The 17,411-nt window shown below is 46.0% G+C and overlaps 1 protein-coding gene across 1 annotated transcript; it reads left to right on the forward strand.

The window, feature by feature from the left end:
* Positions 1–2,450: 2,450 nt before the first annotated feature.
* On the forward strand, positions 2,451–11,052 carry LOC139596466 (uncharacterized). Its single transcript, XM_071440784.1, has 11 exons — positions 2,451–2,744; positions 3,652–3,786; positions 4,570–4,694; positions 4,990–5,058; positions 5,238–5,351; positions 6,051–6,166; positions 6,441–6,496; positions 7,871–7,923; positions 8,652–8,779; positions 9,336–9,492; positions 10,560–11,052. Exons 1-11 carry the CDS (start codon positions 2,550–2,552, stop codon positions 10,645–10,647), a joined length of 1,236 nt encoding a protein of 411 aa, XP_071296885.1. The 5' UTR covers positions 2,451–2,549; the 3' UTR covers positions 10,648–11,052.
* The last annotated feature ends 6,359 nt before the right edge of the window (positions 11,053–17,411 follow it).

Below are 17,411 nucleotides of genomic sequence, written 5' to 3' on the forward strand. Positions count from 1 at the left end.
CCCTTGAGAAATCTACCATTATTGTGCTCTTTATCTCAGGCTGGCTGAGGTACCAGAATTACCCAGGCGTTACAAAAAAGTTAGGTAGTGTGACATCTTTTTTTAGCAATACTGCAGATGCTTAAGACCTTATACAGAAGCTTACATTTATGCTAACCAGAAATTCTTAAATTCAGCTTGCTTTTTCTTTGTGTTTTAGCACCACGCATCGGTCACAGATTTCTGATTTCCTCCTGATCTTAAAAACAAATCAGTTGAGTATTTTCCTCCCCACATTTTTGCTGAACACGTGGAGCAGCTCTTAGACTTGTTTCAATACACAGAGAGCTGATGTTGTCACCCTAAAAACATCCCCAGGACTCTGGTTCTTCTGCAAGTCCTGATGGTTTGGAACCCATTTCCACCCACAAATAAATAATATTGCCAAGATAAATTGTTTGCCAGAGATAACTTCAAGCCCTCAAACAAATTACCTAAGAAATGTGGAAACAGAAGGTGGCATGAAACAAATTGTTTCCATGTCCTGTCCTGAGAGGAAGGAAGGAGCTTATCTCTGGTACAGATTCACACAATGCCTCCACCATGGCCTGGGGAGACTCAGGGGGAGGTTGGGAATGCTTCACACATCAGGCATGAAATATTCACATTTCTCCTCCCCTCAGACATGCAAATATTGAAATTCAAGTGGTTTGCGTAAGGACTCCAGCAATTTGGGGAAGGGCAGCAAAGCTGCTCGTGGGTTGCATTGGGGAAAACAAGAGTTTAGAAGAATCTGTCATTTGTTGTAGCCCCTTCCACCTCAGGCAGAGGAGGATTTAATTCTGTGCATGTTTGTAAAGTCCCAAAGGTTTGTCATTTGTGTGGCTCTTTCCCCACTGACTATTGCTTTGTGTCAATAATGTGTTCAGATTCTAGTGAAAAAGAAAAGCTGTTTTTCATAATCCACTCCCTTTGCAGCCTTTCTGTGGGCTGAGCCACATCTGCCGTGCCGCAGGTGCAGGGTGATAACATTGTGACACATCTCTTTCAGACTGTTCTCAATCCCTCCACAGCACAACCTGAAGTATGAAAATAACCTTATTATCCCTCTGACCCTCTGGAAAACAACCTTATTGGCTCTCTGCCTGCTCTAGGTGCTTAACTTTAGGATGTGCTCCTTCAATATTGGCTGAAGCGATGGTGATTTACAGAAATTAATTTCTGAATCTCTGGTGCCTTCTGCCCTTCTTTTAATTTGATGTGGCCCATGGACAGCAATAAAGCACCACAGAAGAGCTGTGCCTGGTCTCAGAAAAGGGGAGCTGTGTAAAACTGAGGAACCTTTTTAAGAAGGTAAAAGGAACATCTAAGGTGCTAAAAGCTTTTGAGGGAACAACAGAAATATGATCACCGAGGCAGTGTAAGTGCACATCAGTATCAGGACAAACTGGGAAAAGGGCAAAAAGGAGCAGCAGAGCTCAGGAGGTCATTAAAAACAAGTTACACTCAGAGAAGAAAATCGAAAGAACCACAAGCACTGATCCATTAAACACAAACCAGGGCAGAGGTGGTTATAAAACCAAACTGAGGCACAGTTGAAACAAGGCAGAAAAATGCACAATAAATGTTTTTGCAAGTAAAGGGGAATCTGTTGAGAAGTTTGGAGAGCTAACAGGGAGTCCAAACACCCAGGAGACAAAGGAAGCCCCAGTTCTGAGAGCCCCAGCTTTCTCCAAAGTGAGACTGGCTGCACTTCAACCTCTCCTGAGAGGCTGGGTTTGTTTCAGTGCAGGGAAATGAGACTAAATACTAACTGTAGAAGGAATAAAAAAAGATCTCTCGTACAGCCAGCCAAAAGCCTTCAAAAATATGGCTTCTAGAAGTGGTACCTACAATACTACCTGAAGAGATGCTGAGATGCCTGCTGTGGGTGGGGTTTTTTGGTCCTTGAGTGAAATGGGCTGCTGCCTGTTGGCTGGAGCTGGCAGTGGGAGCAAGAGAAGGACCCACTGATGCCAAGAGCCCCATAAAACAGGATCTGAAATCACAGAAACATAGAATCATAGAGTAGTTTAATTTGGAAGGATCCTTTTGCAGGTCATCTAGTCCAACTCCCTTCTGCCACGAGCATCCTCAACTAAACCAGGTTGCTCAAAGCTGCATCCAAATGTTCCCAGGGACTGGGCATCCACCAGCTCTGTGACAACCTGTGTCAGTGTTTCACCACCCTCCTTGTCAAACACTTATTTCATATCACTAATCGTAAACGGACTGTCCTTCAGCGATCTGCAGCAAAGAGCTGGGGAAGAGAGTCTAACACCCGCTTTTTCTGTCCCGCATCACTAGAGGCTTTCCTCTCGTGTCCTTCCAGGAGAACTGCCTGAACTTCCCTTGGAGTGCGTAGTAACTAATCCCAGCAAATCCAACTTCCCCCTCGCGGAAATGACCGCGATCCGAGCCGGGCCGAGGCGGGGAGCGGCCCCGAGGCGGGGTTTGGGGGCGGCCGGAGCCAGCCCCGCACCGCGGCCCGCACCGCACCGGGCTCCGCACCCCGTGCTCCGCTCCTCGCGATGCCGGCGCTGCTGGCGCTGCTGGCGCTGCTGGCGCTGCTCGGGGCCGGACGAGCGGCCGCCCCCGGCTCCTGGGCTCCGCTGAAGCGCTGGGCCCTGGGCTGCCTCCTGCTCTGCCTCGGCGCCTGCCGGCAGCGAGCGGCCGCAGGCACCGCCGAGCCGCGCCGGCCGCGCCCGCTCCGCGCCGACCCGCACGTGAGTGACCCGGGACCCCCGGCGCTGAGAGCCCCTGCCTGGGACCCGCTTCTGCGACACCCTGTTCTCATAGCCTGGCATCCCTGGGTCCCACATCCCTGGCACTCCCATCTCCTGAATCCCCGTCTTCCCCCAGTCTTGGAACTGCCATCCCTGGCATCCTCGCGTTCCCCCAGCTTCACAACTGCCATTCCTGGCATCCCCACGTTCCCCCGGCTTTGGAACTCCCATTCCTGGCATCCCCACGTTCCCCCGGCTTCGGAACTCCCATCCCCAGCATCCCCACGTTCCCCCAGTCTTGCAACTCCTATCCCCGGCATCCCAACATTCCCCCAGTCTTGGAACTGCCATCCCTGGCATCCCCACGTTCCCCCAGCTTCACAACTCCCATCCCTGGCATCCCCACGTTCCCCCAGCTTCACAACTCCCATCCCTGGCATCCCCACGTTCCCCCATCTTCGGAACTACCATTCCTGGCCTCCCCACGTTCCCCCAGCTTTGGAACTCCCATCCCTGACATCCCCACGGTCCCTCAGAACACCTTTTTCCCTTTGGTCTCAAACTTCCCTGGCCCTACATCACCTCCACCCCACTGCATCCTCTGTATTCCAGCCCTTGCATCCCCCTGGCAATCCCTCAGGTGCTCCCGTTCCCTGCATCCCGGTGCCTGGCACCCCTCAGTGCCCAACCCCATTTTTTTTTTTTGAGCTCTCCTTTCTCTTGGCTAAGCTTTCACTGCTGCTTTTCAAGTTGCCTGGCTGTTCTCGGCGTGCCTGCTATGAAATACAAAAAGCGAAAGCAAAATTTGATCCCTGAGCAGAAGCCTATGGAAAACAAAGGATTGCCGACATTCTCCCCTCCCTTTCCTGCCCCCAGCTGGAGCTGAAATCCATTTCCCTTCCCCCAGGCTCTCGATTCCCTGTACTTCACCGGCTTTGCAGAGACCAACAGGAGCTTTGTGATCGCTCGCCTCGCCCGACGCCCCTCTGGCCTGTGTGAGATGTGGCTCTTCCTCAGGCTGGATGGGATAGGAGAGTTTGAAGTGAGTGCTGGATATGGGGTGATGTTCAGGAGCAGTGCTTAACTCCTTTCTTGAACCTCTGATGGGATCCCAAAGCTAAAAATTTATGTTCCCTGCATCTTCACCCCAGTAAGGCACCAGTGCTGTGTCTAAAGGCAGTGGTAGAACTGGTCAGAGTACTGGGTATGTCCCTTTGTTTTGTAGGATCTGACACTCACTCACTCCCCTTTCCCATAATCTGCACAAAACAGAACAGTTTCTAAGAAGTGCCTTATTAAATCCCCCAGGAGGAATTTGAGCATCCAGTCTTTCCAATCAGGTGCAGCACATGGTTGATGAGTTCCATTTTATGCTTATGGTTGGTTTTTCCCCCTTTTTTAATTTTCATGCTATAAAAACCATTTGGAATTGCCTCTTTATAAGAGAGGGAAAAGCTTTTAGGGAGTTTTATGCACATCTGCTTCATTCTTGCTGAAAAGAAAGCTTAATCAGATATCATTAATCAGATTTTTGCCTGAGGATTTTCTTTTTTTATTAAGAGCTGGCTACATAGTAAAGAAGGAGAGAAGACCTGACATAAATCCCTTTGCACTCAACTCTCTTTATATTCACAAATCTCTTTCACTAAGTAGCCATGACCAGAAAAAGCAGGAAAAATCCTATTTGGAGAATATAGGGGAAAAAAGAGAGGATTGATGTGTGTTACTTTGGGGTTTTAGTAATATTTAGAATAACAAGACTGCTTTGTGGCATCCTCACAATTGAATTAAGCAAATCTTTTCCTGAAATGTTTCCTCTTTTTAGCACCCACAGCACCCAAACATGATGGTGAGAGATGAATCCAAAGAGATCTGGAGTGGAGGAGGACTCACTATGGAATACTTGGAGCCCCAAATGTGCTGGAAGATAAATTTTGATGGATTACTCAGGTGCTGCAGCACTCCCTAATTTCATTTATCTACACATAAAACCAAGACTTTTTCAGCACTATCTGGAAATACATTTAGTTTATTTTAAATTTAACCAGCTTGAACCAAATGCTGTTTGGTAACTAAAACGCTTTGATTTTTAAGGAATGAAAATAAATCTGGTGGTGTAGAGTATTATAGATTTTTCTATTCCAATTCCAAGCATGCAAGAAACATTTTGTTGTTTGTTCAGGATATAAACAAAATTATAATATAAAATTATAGTGATATAAAATTATAGTGCTTTGCCTTGCAGGAAAGGATCCTACAGACAGCAGTGGAGTGAAGAAGAAGGAGAACTTGTACCAGTTAAATTCTCTTTGCAGTAAGATTTTCATCTTTGCTTTGGGATGTACAGTAAGCTCACCGCTCATTTGAAATGGCAAAAATCAGAATTTTCCAATAAAATACAAAGATTGCCTCTGTCAAAGTAGCAAGTGCACAACTTGGCCTTGTATGAGCTGAATGCTAATCATATCTTTTTTTTCCTCTCTCTTTTTCTAGATGGGAGAACTCCACAGATGTTTTTAACTTCAATGTTGACAGTAACCCCAGCACATTTGCTCGTGCTTTAGCCCATGAGCCATGGACCATCAAGCTCTTCCAGAGGGTCAAAAAGTGAGGGACAAGATTAATATTTTCTGGGGTTAATAATAATTATTTCTACAGCTCTCTTTAAGGTCTGATGTGTGTTATAGTTGAATTTAGAAGGTGGGTTTAATTTGAAGTGCTCTAATAAAGGACACGGCTCTTGGTTTCAATGCCACACCACACCTGGGGGATCCTGCACAAAGATATCTGAGTGAAACCCTCAGCATCAGGAATATTTCTTATTCTTTCTGTTTTCATTGATTTAGGCAGCTCCCAAGTCAATGGTCCAGGTATAGCTAAGAAAAAGAATATAATCCTATGAGAAAGGAGCTGAAGTGGGTGTTTAAAATACTGTACAAGCTCTGGAGAGCTAAAAATATGAGAATAAATGGTGTGAAATTATGTATATCAATAATGTGTGTGTTTTGGTGATACCTGCTGAGTTCTAAGCAGCAGCTGTTTGGCAGCCCAGCATTTCTTCAATCAAAGGGTGATTTTCTATTCTGCCAGGGTGAGAATTTGCTGCTGTTTCATTCTCAGGTGTCTCATTATGTAACAGTAACTGGGAAATGCAGAAGTGATGTGGAAAACCTGGGATAGCCATGGTCCAGATGCTCTGAAATTTCCTTCATTTTGGGGGACAAATCCATCAGATTGGCATTGAGGAGATTCTTGAGGAGAGCTGGAGCTCTTTTCTGTGCTGACCCACTCCTTTCTTGCTTGCAGACAAAGGGAGCAGCATTTCCGACACGAGCAGTGGGGCCGGTCCGTTGGAGAGATTGAAATAGGAAATTCTGGGAAAACTGAGCTTTCCCTCCAAGGCATTCGGAGCCACTCCTATGGTAAGAGCACTGGAGAGAATTCCCTCCCTTGGGAATGCCCTCAGTGTATCTGGCACTGGCAGGGCACTGAGCCAGTTCCATGCCTAGGCTTGAAATAAAGACATTCCAGAGGAAACACCATCACTGGTTTGGGGAGATACATTGTTTTACCATGTTATCAATGAGTGGATATTTCTTTATCCAGAAAGGTTGTTGTGAAGTCAGGGACTGTTAGTTCACATTTCCCAGGAATGGTGAAGCTCCAGCTTGGGGGATTTTGGTTTTTTTTTTGCAGGTGTCCGGAACTGGGCTGAGATTCGCCGTTATGTGATGATTTTGGCACACTTTGAAGTAGGTATTAACATGGCAATACAGGAAATTTTTCTGAGCTTTTCAGGCATATTTAAGTATCCACAAATAAGGATTTGGGAACATCCATGGTGCACATCAAGAGTTCTCACTGGTGGCACCATTAACCCAGATGAGTGTTGAGAGCTTTTGCTCTCTCTCAAAAGCAGAGCTGTGTGTGTAAAAACTGAGATTTTGCTACACTGATTGAAGAAAAAACTTGTTTGATAACCTGAAACAGTATTTTTTTTTTGGCTCTTTCAAGAAAAATTAGGCAGGCAGCTTTACAGGAGAGATTCTCAGCTGCTGCAAGTACCCAGCACTCCGTGGAGCTGCTGCAGAGCTGATTCCCATTAATGGGAAGCCTGAGGTGTTTGAAGCATCCTAAGCCTTCATGACAGCAGTCAGCAAATATTTCTGCCTGTGCTGAGGCATAATTCTCTGCTGTGCTGCGTGGGGGAGAGGCAGAGCTGTGGCTGCTGGGAGCACACAGCCCAGGGACATGCTGAGGGCAGCCCCTGCCAGCTGCCAGCAAGCCCAGCACATGCTCCTGAAGAGGCATTTCCTTTGCCAAGCCAGGCATAAATCAAAACTCTCCATTATAGGCAGCATTACAGGGGTTTAGACTGAATTCAGAATAAAAGTTCTTTTCCCAGCTTGGAAAATCCCATTTCTGTACAAATCCTGATTTATCATGTACCTGTGTATCTTTTACTAGGACTGAGCTTTGGCACCACAATGTGTATAACCAACCACAATGTGTATAACCAACCTCTCCCTGTTGTCCAGTTTTTTAAGACTCAAAGTGGCTGTGGCTGTTCTAATTAAAAGCCAGCTGACTTCATTAAGAAGTTTATTGCAGATTGAAGCTTGGAGTCCTCTTACCCTGTGTCTGTACATTTATAGCATCAGAGGAGGCTTAAATTTGCCTCAGAGCAGCCCAAGTGGAGCATGAAGAGTCCAGACCTAAGGATGGAAGAGAAATTAGTAAAACCAGGAGATTCCAGTTCCTTCTTAACATTTTCCCTATCTGCTGCTCCCAGACATAGATGAATAGAGGTTAGAAAAGTCTGGTCATAGTAAACCAGTTTTGTTCTTCTTTGCAGGCTTTGTTTCCTTCCTATGTCCTCTTGCTGTGGCCTTTCTGTTGTTCCCATTGTCCTTAATTTGTCCTGATTGTGTTTGGTTTATATTCCTGGATTTGTTTGCAGCCAGATTTTCATGGGAGATGTAGGGAGAGGATTTTAAAGTGTGAATCCATAACACTTTGCATAGGCTGAGTTCTATCCAGTGTCTTCTTGGTCCAGCCAGTGAAGCAGCCTCAGAAATGAATCTGCACAACTCTGGCTGCTTTTTCTCTCTCTCTCTCTCTTGCAGGATGGCACTGCAGCACATTTAACAGTTATCAGCATGCCAGCCACCACAACTCAGTAAGTGACCAAAGAACTTCATGCTGCTAAAACCACTCATCTTAGAGGTGGCAAAAGCTGCTCTGCAGGACACCTGTGTGCAAATTCCTGCTTTGAACCTGCACAGCCCAATATCCATCCACACCCTCATGCTCCCTGCTCCCAGTTTTTCATTTGCAGTTAGTCACAAGGACAGCTGTCACCTTCCTTCTCTTCCTTTCCCCTCAGCTGATGGAGCTGTCTGTCTGTCTGGATGATTTTGAGGTACAAGCTGGGCACTCACAGCTGTTTGAGAGGGCTCCAGCTGTAGTGGAGCATTCCACAGAGCCCTGCCTTGCTCACTGGTGTTCTCTGCATCCAGAGGGTTAAAGACCAATATCCATGGCCCCAAGGTTGTTCCAAGCCCCATCCAGCCTGGTCTTGGACACTTCCAGAGATGAGGCAGTCACAGCTTCTCTGGGCACCCTGTGCCAGGGCTTCACCACCCTCACAGGGAAGAATTTCTTCCCAATATCCCATCCAACCCTGCCCTCTGGCAGTGGGAAGCATTTCCCCTTAGCCTGGCACTCCAGGCCCTTTTCCAAAGCCCCTCTCCAGCATTTCCCCTTATCCTGGCACTCCAGCCCCGCTTGGAAGTCCCCAGAGTCTTCTCTTCCCCAGGCTGAACAGTTCCAGTTCTCTCTGCCATTGTTCTGGTGCGTTTGAGTTTTGGTTGAACTTCAAACCTGCTGCCTTCCTGTCCCCTTCAGCCTCACTGTAGGTTATGTGTTTTTTCCTGATGGGAGGAAGGCTGGCATTGAGTGGTCCAACGCCTCCCTGGCTGAGCTGGCTGAGGATGGGCTTATCCAGGATGAGTATGGAGTCAGTTTTACTGCTGGTAAGCTCAACACAGTCCTGCTGCCTCTGCCTTCATTTCTTGGCCTGCAGTTCCTTTAGTGGAGTTAAGACTGTTCAGTGAGATTCCTGGGGAATGCATCTTGCACCCTGAGAAATCTACTTAGAGCCATAAAATCATGGTTTGGGTTGGAAGGGACTTGAAGTTCCTCTGGTTCCAACTCCACTGCCACGGGCACTTCCCTGCTTAAATGAAATTATAGTTGTGGTGTGTCCTGGGTGATATGTGTCCACTGCAGGGTCAGGGCCATAGGTTCCAGAGGGAGAGTTACAGATTATGTTTGTGGTGACTGCTGCTTGTTCTAACCCACACAAAATAGTGATTTCCACATTTTTGGGGTGTCAGAACATCTCTTATGAGGTGGATTCAGCTGGAAATATGGTTGATCATTTTACTTGTCTTACAAAGCAGACAGAACCATCACTCTTCAGAAAAGCATAAAAACCCCTATACACAAAAATAACAGATATTGGGATTGTTTTGAGATAAAATACTACTGAAAGTTGGTGACATTGTTCCCTTTTTACTCTTCTCCAAGGTGGCAAGAGCTTTGATGTTTCTGCAGTTCTGGATAAGCAGGCCTGCCCCGTGGTGTACAATGGCCTGACAGGGAGAGGAGTTTTCCACGAGTGCATTGCAGATTTCCAACTCAATGGGTTAACACCAGGCTGGGGCCTGGTTGAGTTTTATTACAGGTAAAATAATGACAGGCAAGAAGAGCTTATCAAAAATCTCCCATCCTCCTCTATTGACTTGGATGGTTACAACTCCATAGATATTTGAAGCATAAATGCATTGATTTTTTTACCTGATGTAAAAAAAATGTTGTTCCTTTAGTGCTTAATGTGTTTATTAAGAGAAACACTCTTATATTATTCGAAAAGGAATAATTGTACAAGCACTTCATGGGTGCAGCATATAATTTCTTTGTTATATAGGTTTATGTGGGTTTTATATAGGTCTCCATGTAGGTTTATGAGTTGTAGGATGCTCCATTCTGGACACTCTTTTATTTAGAAAATCTGTCCCATTATAGAAATATAGAGTCCTCACCCCAAACTGAGACAGTTTACAGGGTGAAACTTGCTCACTCAAGGATTTATTTGGACAGATAAGTGTTCAGAAAATCCCCAGAGAAATGGCTCTGTTAGGGGCAAAATTATATCCACAAAGAACTTCCCTTCTCAGTGAAGTGCTGTTCTCCTGCCACATGATTGTCACTCCTTCCCTGGAGCCTTTTCCATATGGAGCCTTTGCTCTCATGAAAGAAAAAGGCAAATTTTGTTGCTTACATTTTGTTTGGTTTTTTAAATAAACACTAAGCCTTGGCTGCTAGAGGAAATGCCATAAATGACTTTCAGCAGATGGAGACCTCGGCTCCTTCCGAAAACCAGACATATCTAAAGCACATCAAACAGGCCAAAAGTGCAAAATACCTGCTGGTTGAACTTGAACCTGCAGCTGCTGCCAGGTCTCTGCTCCCTCTTCTTTTGGGCTGTCCAAACCTGCCTGGTGGAGGAAATGATCCAGCAGGGAAAGCTTCGGCTAAAACCCAAACCGGGCTCGTTCCGCAAGCCCGGACAGCCCCGCCGGCTGTGGAGCTGCCCCAGGGAGCCTTCCCTTGGCACTGCTGACACAATTCCCGTCAGCTCCACCCCATATCTGCTCCCAAATCAACCCCATGGGACAAATGAAAGGGCGGGGGTGTTGTTCTTCCTCCTCTCCATGGGACACCAGCTCAGCGTCGCTGCTCTTCCCGCAGGGACGAGGCCGCCCAGCCGGTTCCAAACCTGCAGCTTGGTTCCAGAACAGAGGGACCTGACCCAGCCACTGATGCCTCTCCCCTGTGATCATCTACAGGCTCATCCCAGCAATGTCAGCAAGCAGCAGCTTTCCACAAAAATGTAATTCCCTGCAAAAAAGCCAGCACTGGTTTGAGTGTAGAGCTCGTCACAGGATGCTGGGGAGGTCAAGGGTATGAAAGGATTTGGAGAGAAATGAGATCTATTTTTATTAGTGCAGCTTTCAGTGGTTGCTAACCAGGGTGGTCTGGAGGCAATTTGAAGGAAGTCTGATTGCAGGAGGAATGCACGGGGAGGGATCATTCCATGCTCTGTCCTTTGGTGTTTTTCCTAAACTTCAGCTGCTCCCCACCGTGACGACCAGGACCTCAGGCTGTGTGGATCACTGACCCAATTTAGCAGCTCCTCTCTTCTCTCAGATTTGTTTTTGAAATAAAAACTGTGTATTTCTGAGCTTTCTGGCTGTTATAGTCATTAAAACGTGGGAAAAACCTGTTACAGGAAACTGCACTGATTTGATAGTTTTGTCTGTGGCTGTGTAAAACATGAAGTGGGAGGAGCAGGAGCAAGCACATCTAAATGAGGTGTCCTCTAGGAATAGCATTAATGGACAATGAAATAAGTGGCACAAACACGATTTTCCCTTGTCTGAAGGAAAGCCAGAGTCTGGTAATCCAGTTTACAAAGGGATCTGAATTCCTCATCATTCCCTTGTAGGTGCCTTATTAACCACAGCATCCACAATAGTCACTGGCCTGAGGTAGGCATTCCCTACCTAGATGCATCTTGCCATTAATTACTGAAAATTAAACATACTTAAAATATGTAAAAAAAAAAAAAAATTAAGTGGAAAGTGTGGAGAGGAGAAATTAAGGAAGGATACCTTATAATTAGAATAGTGCCACAATTCGATTTCAGAAAATAGTGAAATCTGCGTGCACATCTTCGTGTTTTATAATCCCTGCTTAGGCTGACAGAGGAAGAGATTTAAACAGAATTTAAAGAAGAATTTTTCCTTTCTGAGGCAGCTCCTACACTTAACTGCTACAACAGCTTTTTCTGCAGAATGTGTGCATGAATTTAAAATTATTCCACCTGCATTTATGACGCGCATGTCCCAATTTGGGATGTGTCACTGAACAAGGCTTGGGTGCTGCAAGCCTGATGTGCTGTGACAGGCTGGTTTTATCAGCACCCTCCTGCAGCTGTGAGGGATTCCCATTCCCTCATTAATCCCCTAATTTCTAACCTGATCCCTGTTCTGCACTCCTGCCCTTGAGCTGCACCCCAGCAGGTGCAGGTGCTGTGCCCCTCCTTCCATCCCAAAGCCCCCCTGGGTGAGCCAAGCTGACTTTTGGGTGCATTTCTTTTGGGATTGGCACTGATTCAGAGCTTTGGATTTTAGCTGCACCTCTATAAACCCTTCTCCAGTTACAGTGGTATTAATGGCCACATTCTTGTGAGCCTTGCACAAACTCAAAGATGTCTTAAATCTGTCTGTGCTCTCGTGGTCTCGAGGTGCTGAAACAGGGAGCTTCTAAATTTCTCCAGACAATGGTACTTTGACAGGAGGGAAGGCCTTATGCCTCTTTTTACACCTCAGAAATCAGTCAAATAGGTAATTTTAGAAAGGTTAGGAAAATAATGATGTTATACATCACAGTTTGTTCCTATTAAGTGTGTGGCTTGTTTTGCTATGATCTCAGGAACATCTGTTCCTTTTTTTCTGTGGAGTTCCTGTCATCTCTTTCCCTTTCACTTATTTCTTCAAGGCTAAAACATTAACATTTAGAAGGTGGAAGACAGGCACATAATAAAGCAAGGTTTTGGAGGTGTCAGAGCATGTAGATTATGAGAAAAAATGTTAATTATGACTCTGGAATCACAGCTTGAGAAATCACTATAAAAATAATTCCCTGTCCAGGCCAAAAATTAAAAAAAAAAAAATCCCATCAAGGAAGGGATTGCTCTGGCTATTTCCTAAATTCCAGAAACTGGGCTTAGAAGTAGGGATGCTGTGGGGAAAAGCCAGGTGTCTCCCCAGATTACTGGAAGCTCATGTTGCTGCAGTGGAGGAGGCAGAGATGAAGCCTTCATCACTCTCCTTTTGTCCTCTTCTTGTTTCTTTTGGTACCAGTGGGTGGAGAATTCGAGCACTCCTGAGTTCAGTTGGGAAAAGTTCAAGCAGGGTACAGCAAATGATTCATAAAGTTTGGAGCTGGCAGGTTTATTTGCCAGGTGATGAACTACTGGTCGGGTATTTCAGCTCCAAGGACTTGAAATAATTGACTGTGGGGGTTTTCTCCCTGGATTTCAAATTGCTTTAGAGCAAGCCTGTGTCCAGGACAGATGGAATAACTTATTTAATTTAAAATAAATCTCCCAAGCCCTACGCTTTGACCATATGAAGTGGTCCTTCACTTGTGGCTCCTTTCTCAGTGGAAAAATCCATCTTGGGAAGTGCTTCTGCAGCCCAAAAACATTAATTTTGAGCCAAAAAAGCAATAAATGGAGGTGAGCCCTGGCCAGAAGTGAAATGCAGCATGTGATCTGCATGAAGGGGGGCAGCTGGAGCCTGCTTGGGATGAGCTGCTTTCCCAGCAGCATCTGGAGGAGGGAGCACCTGTAATTCCTGCTGCTGTCACGGCAAAATGCTCCCACCAAACCCTTGCACGTCCCCCTGGAGCTCCCTGCACGCTGAATTTCAGGATTCAGGCCTTGTAAAAAGGTCATTTAAAGGCTGTCAGCCCCAAACTGAGCATTTCCCATCAATCTGGCCCTGGCTACTGATGTCTAGAATGGTAAATATTTTACCGTGCTTATTTATTCTCTTTCCTTCTTGCAATTTTTCATGTGTTCATAGCTATAAAGGCCATTTCCAGTGACATTGTATTTCACTGGCAGAAAGAAAGGAAGAAAAAAAAGTCCTTTTTTCTGCTTGAATTTATGTTGTAGCTTTACAGTTGGTGAAGCAAAGTGTAGCCCAGGGAGCTCTGTAATTTATCAACAGAAATGCACTGTACGGCCAAATTATCTCTGCAAAGCAACTGATTATTTCCAAAGTGGACTTTTCCCTCCACAAGAACGTGCTCAGCAGCCAAATAACTCAAAGACATTCCAGCCAGAGTGACTGATAACTGCTCACTCCCTTCTCCCATTTACTGGAACCCCAACTCCCTCACATCTGCCATAAAAACCCACGTTGCTCTCTCGATCCAAAATTGCTCTTCCCTAAAATGTGACTTTTTTTATTGTTGCTCTCCCAACAGCCCCCGAGTTCAGGTGTCTAAACAAAGTCTCCAAAGGGATCTGTCCTGGGGGGCTTTTTGGGTCCCCCCTTTTGAGGTATTTTCCTCTCCTCGTTAAAGCTGTAATTAGTTACTGCATTGATTCTTGCTTTTCTTCAGCATAAAAATCTTTTATTAAACCACAGTGCAAGTGAAGTTCATTCTAATCTGGCCATAAAATTTTACGAGAGGTGTAAATCAAAGGGAGGAGTGGCAGCAAATTCTCTGGAACAGTTGAGCCCTGTTCAGGCTCCCTCAGCGGAGTTAAATCCCTCCAGGAGCAATTAGCCTAACGAGCTGCTCTTATAAATAACGTCACTGATGGAGACATCTGGAGGTGTCTGCTCTGTGCAGAGAGCCTTTCCAAATGTGCTGAGTGGTGAATGGCCTTTTTTGGGGTTTTTTCCCTTCATCCACGGGGTGGGGGTGGAGGTGCAGATCTGACACGTCCCAGCATGTCACGTTTTTGTCCTGTTCTCCAGGAAAGATCAAGAAGGGAAAGTAGGAGTGACATTCTCAGCCAGGACGTCCTCTTGCATTTCTTGGTAGCTGAGCACGGGGCAGCGTGTCTGAAGTGCTGACCCCAAGTGCTTTGGCTCAAAGAAGGCCAGAAATGGCCCTGGGCTCAATGAACCTGGAGAGGATTCATGGCTGAAGTCCTTGTCACAGCCCTTGGGACACCAGGGACTGCCAAGGCACTTCGGGCTGCTGTAGGTGTCAGAAATGGATTTTCAGAAGGAAATCCAGATGATGGCTCTCATTTTTTTTCCTTCTGCCACAAATTATGCACACTTGATACCTTTTGATCAACCTTTTTTAACCTTCGAACCTCCCTTTTGGATTTAGCACAGGAAATTCCGCTCTTTGTTGTTTTTGTCACTCCTAAATGTCCTTTGAGAGAGGGCTAGGTAAGTGGTTGATAAAGAATGAAAAAATTGATTATAAAAATCAGGTTTAAGAATATTTAATAGTGTTTTGCAGAGGTGAGGAGTGGGAAAAGCTGTGAGGTCACACAATGGGTTGTCTTTACTAAACCATCCAGATCCCAGTGTTTCCTTTCCCACTCTTGTTCCTGCTGTTATTCTAAGGCACGTAGGCTTCTCCCACATGTTTATAAGCTGATAAAACCATAATGCCAGGAAGGTTTTCCTTCCCCTATTGCATTAACAAAATAAGTGACTTTGCAGATATAGCCTTGTTTACCTGGCTTTCTACACCAAAATAATAATTGTGAAGAAATGTCATAATTCATGGAGAGGTGAGGAAAGAAGAGTTTCTTTTCTAAATGCTGATGTGAGAGCTGTGCATCTCCTTGTGCATGAGAAATGTTCTGCTCTGCTGTCACACTGCTGCCACACCACTGCTTTGCTGGGCTGGCAGCCCTCAGTGGTGACAGCAGCGCTGACAAAATGCCCAGCCCAAATATCTGAGAATAAATCCCAGCGGACACTGCCGAGCAATTCATAATTGGACGTGTCAGGCAGCTTCTGACGACAGGGGCTGGACTCCCAGCAGGGCAGAGCAGCCCCACAAAATGCTTTTCATAGTGCAGGAGGAGGATTTGAACTGATCTCTTCAGAGATTTCCCCAAAGCCATAAATATGCTCTGCGGTGCACTCGGAGGAGCCGTGTGCTGTGTGAGGCTCTCAGAACAAACCCCAGCACAGAGGAGCTCAGGGGATGGGGAAGAGCCCTGAGCCATCACAGCCAATTACACTAAACTCCCCAAATACATCAAGCATTTCATCAAGGGAGATCAAAGTGCCTTTCATGGGAAGGAAGAGCTATGATCTGCCTTTTACCCACGGGAAAGCTCTGGGGAAGAGGCAGTCTGGCCAATTCTATGGCAGCATTCTTTAGCTGTTAACCCCAGAGTTTGCTCTCTGCTCCTCACAGCCCCTCCTGGGCTCTGCCCAGACCTACAGCAGCCTTTAAGCTTCTTGGGATGGGACACAGAGCAGACAAGGTGAAAAAAGAGGAGAAAGTCTGCAAAAAAAAAACCCCAAATATGGTCAAACCTGTAAATGAAACCTGGCAGTACCCACTGCAGATGCTCCTTGTAAATGCTGTGCAACACCCCCAGTCAAATGGTTAAAACTGTGACTGCAAAAAGTGATGTTGGATGTGCTGGGCTATGAGGAATCCTCAGTTTTTATGCACATTAGAAATGTGCCATGATGATAATGCCAAGGTTTTCCCTGCTTGGCTTTGGGTTTCATGGTCAGAACTGGATCTGCTCAGTTGGCATTGAATGGATATTTAGTGCAGTACCTTGTTCCTGGATAATTGAGTATTCTGGAGATGATGGAAAAGCACTGAAATGAGTGAGGGTTAGATCAGTTATCCCTCACCTTAATGAACTGTGCAGAAATTGTTCCTTAAACATTATTTCCATCTTTTTCCATTTGTCTCAGAGAGAAAGGGACCTCTTGGCAAAGCATTCAAAAGAATCATGGAATGGGTTGGGTTGGAAGGGACCTTAAAAATCATCTCAATCCAACCCCAGCCATGGGTGGGACATTTCCACTGGAGTCCAGCTCTCCACTCAAACACAGAGAGTGATGCTCACAGAAGACCCAGGATCTGCATTTACACAATGTTTTCCTTGGATAACCAGTCCTGTTACAACCACAACACCAAATGTTTCTGCTCTGGGGAGGGATTATCAGGTTTGGTTTCAGCTGGATCCTGACTTCAGCCCCTCAAAGGCTCCTGTAACTTTAGGGGTGCTTTGGAGCACGTTTGAGGCTCTGCTGATGCTTGAGGCTCTTCTGCAACCAGTAAAAACTGGACAGTGAAAACCCATTTAAACCATCCCCTTCTCCCTCAGGCTTTCCCAGTGTAACAGAGCTGTGGCTCTGCACCCTGCTTCACATGGACTTGACCAACTCTCTTGAGGAGCAAATATCAAATCATAAGATGGAGATTCTTCATTTTATTTAAATCCATCCTCACTCACACCCCACCTGACTTCAATGCTATTTGCTAACATTATTTAGCAATATTTCCTAGAAAAGCTGTAATTCACAGCACTTTATTAATTCCCACTGATTGAGGAGTGAGGATTTTGTGCAGGCTGAGGTGCAAATGGAGCAGAAAAGGCCCCAGATGTGTTCTGTGCCTCCCACATTTGCCAGAGCTGTGTTGACACAGCCCAACCCCAGCAGAGAGCACCACCCCAGCCCCATCTCTGCTTGGGACAGCTGAGCTAGAACAGAGTTACAGAATAAAGCAGGGATTTGTTAAAAGGATCTCCTCAATGGATCCACCTTGGGCAGCACAAGAGCCCAGCCAGGGCTGCACCCAAGATGAACCAAAATGGTCCCAAAATGAACCCAAGATGGACCAAAATGGTCCCAAAATGAGCCCAAGATGAACCAAAATGGTCCCAAATGAACCCAAGATGAACCCAAATGGTCCCAAAATGCCCGAGCGCTCCCGGGGTCTCTCCCTGGGATCAGTTCTGCTCCATTTGCATCTTGCAGTTCATTGTCCCATTCCAGCTTTAGCCCCTGCAGTCCCATC

Source organism: Agelaius tricolor, unplaced genomic scaffold (genome assembly GCF_023055355.1).
Source record: "Agelaius tricolor isolate 1412-34295 unplaced genomic scaffold, bAgeTri1.0.p SCAF_15, whole genome shotgun sequence".
Classification (NCBI taxonomy): Eukaryota; Metazoa; Chordata; class Aves; order Passeriformes; family Icteridae; genus Agelaius; species Agelaius tricolor.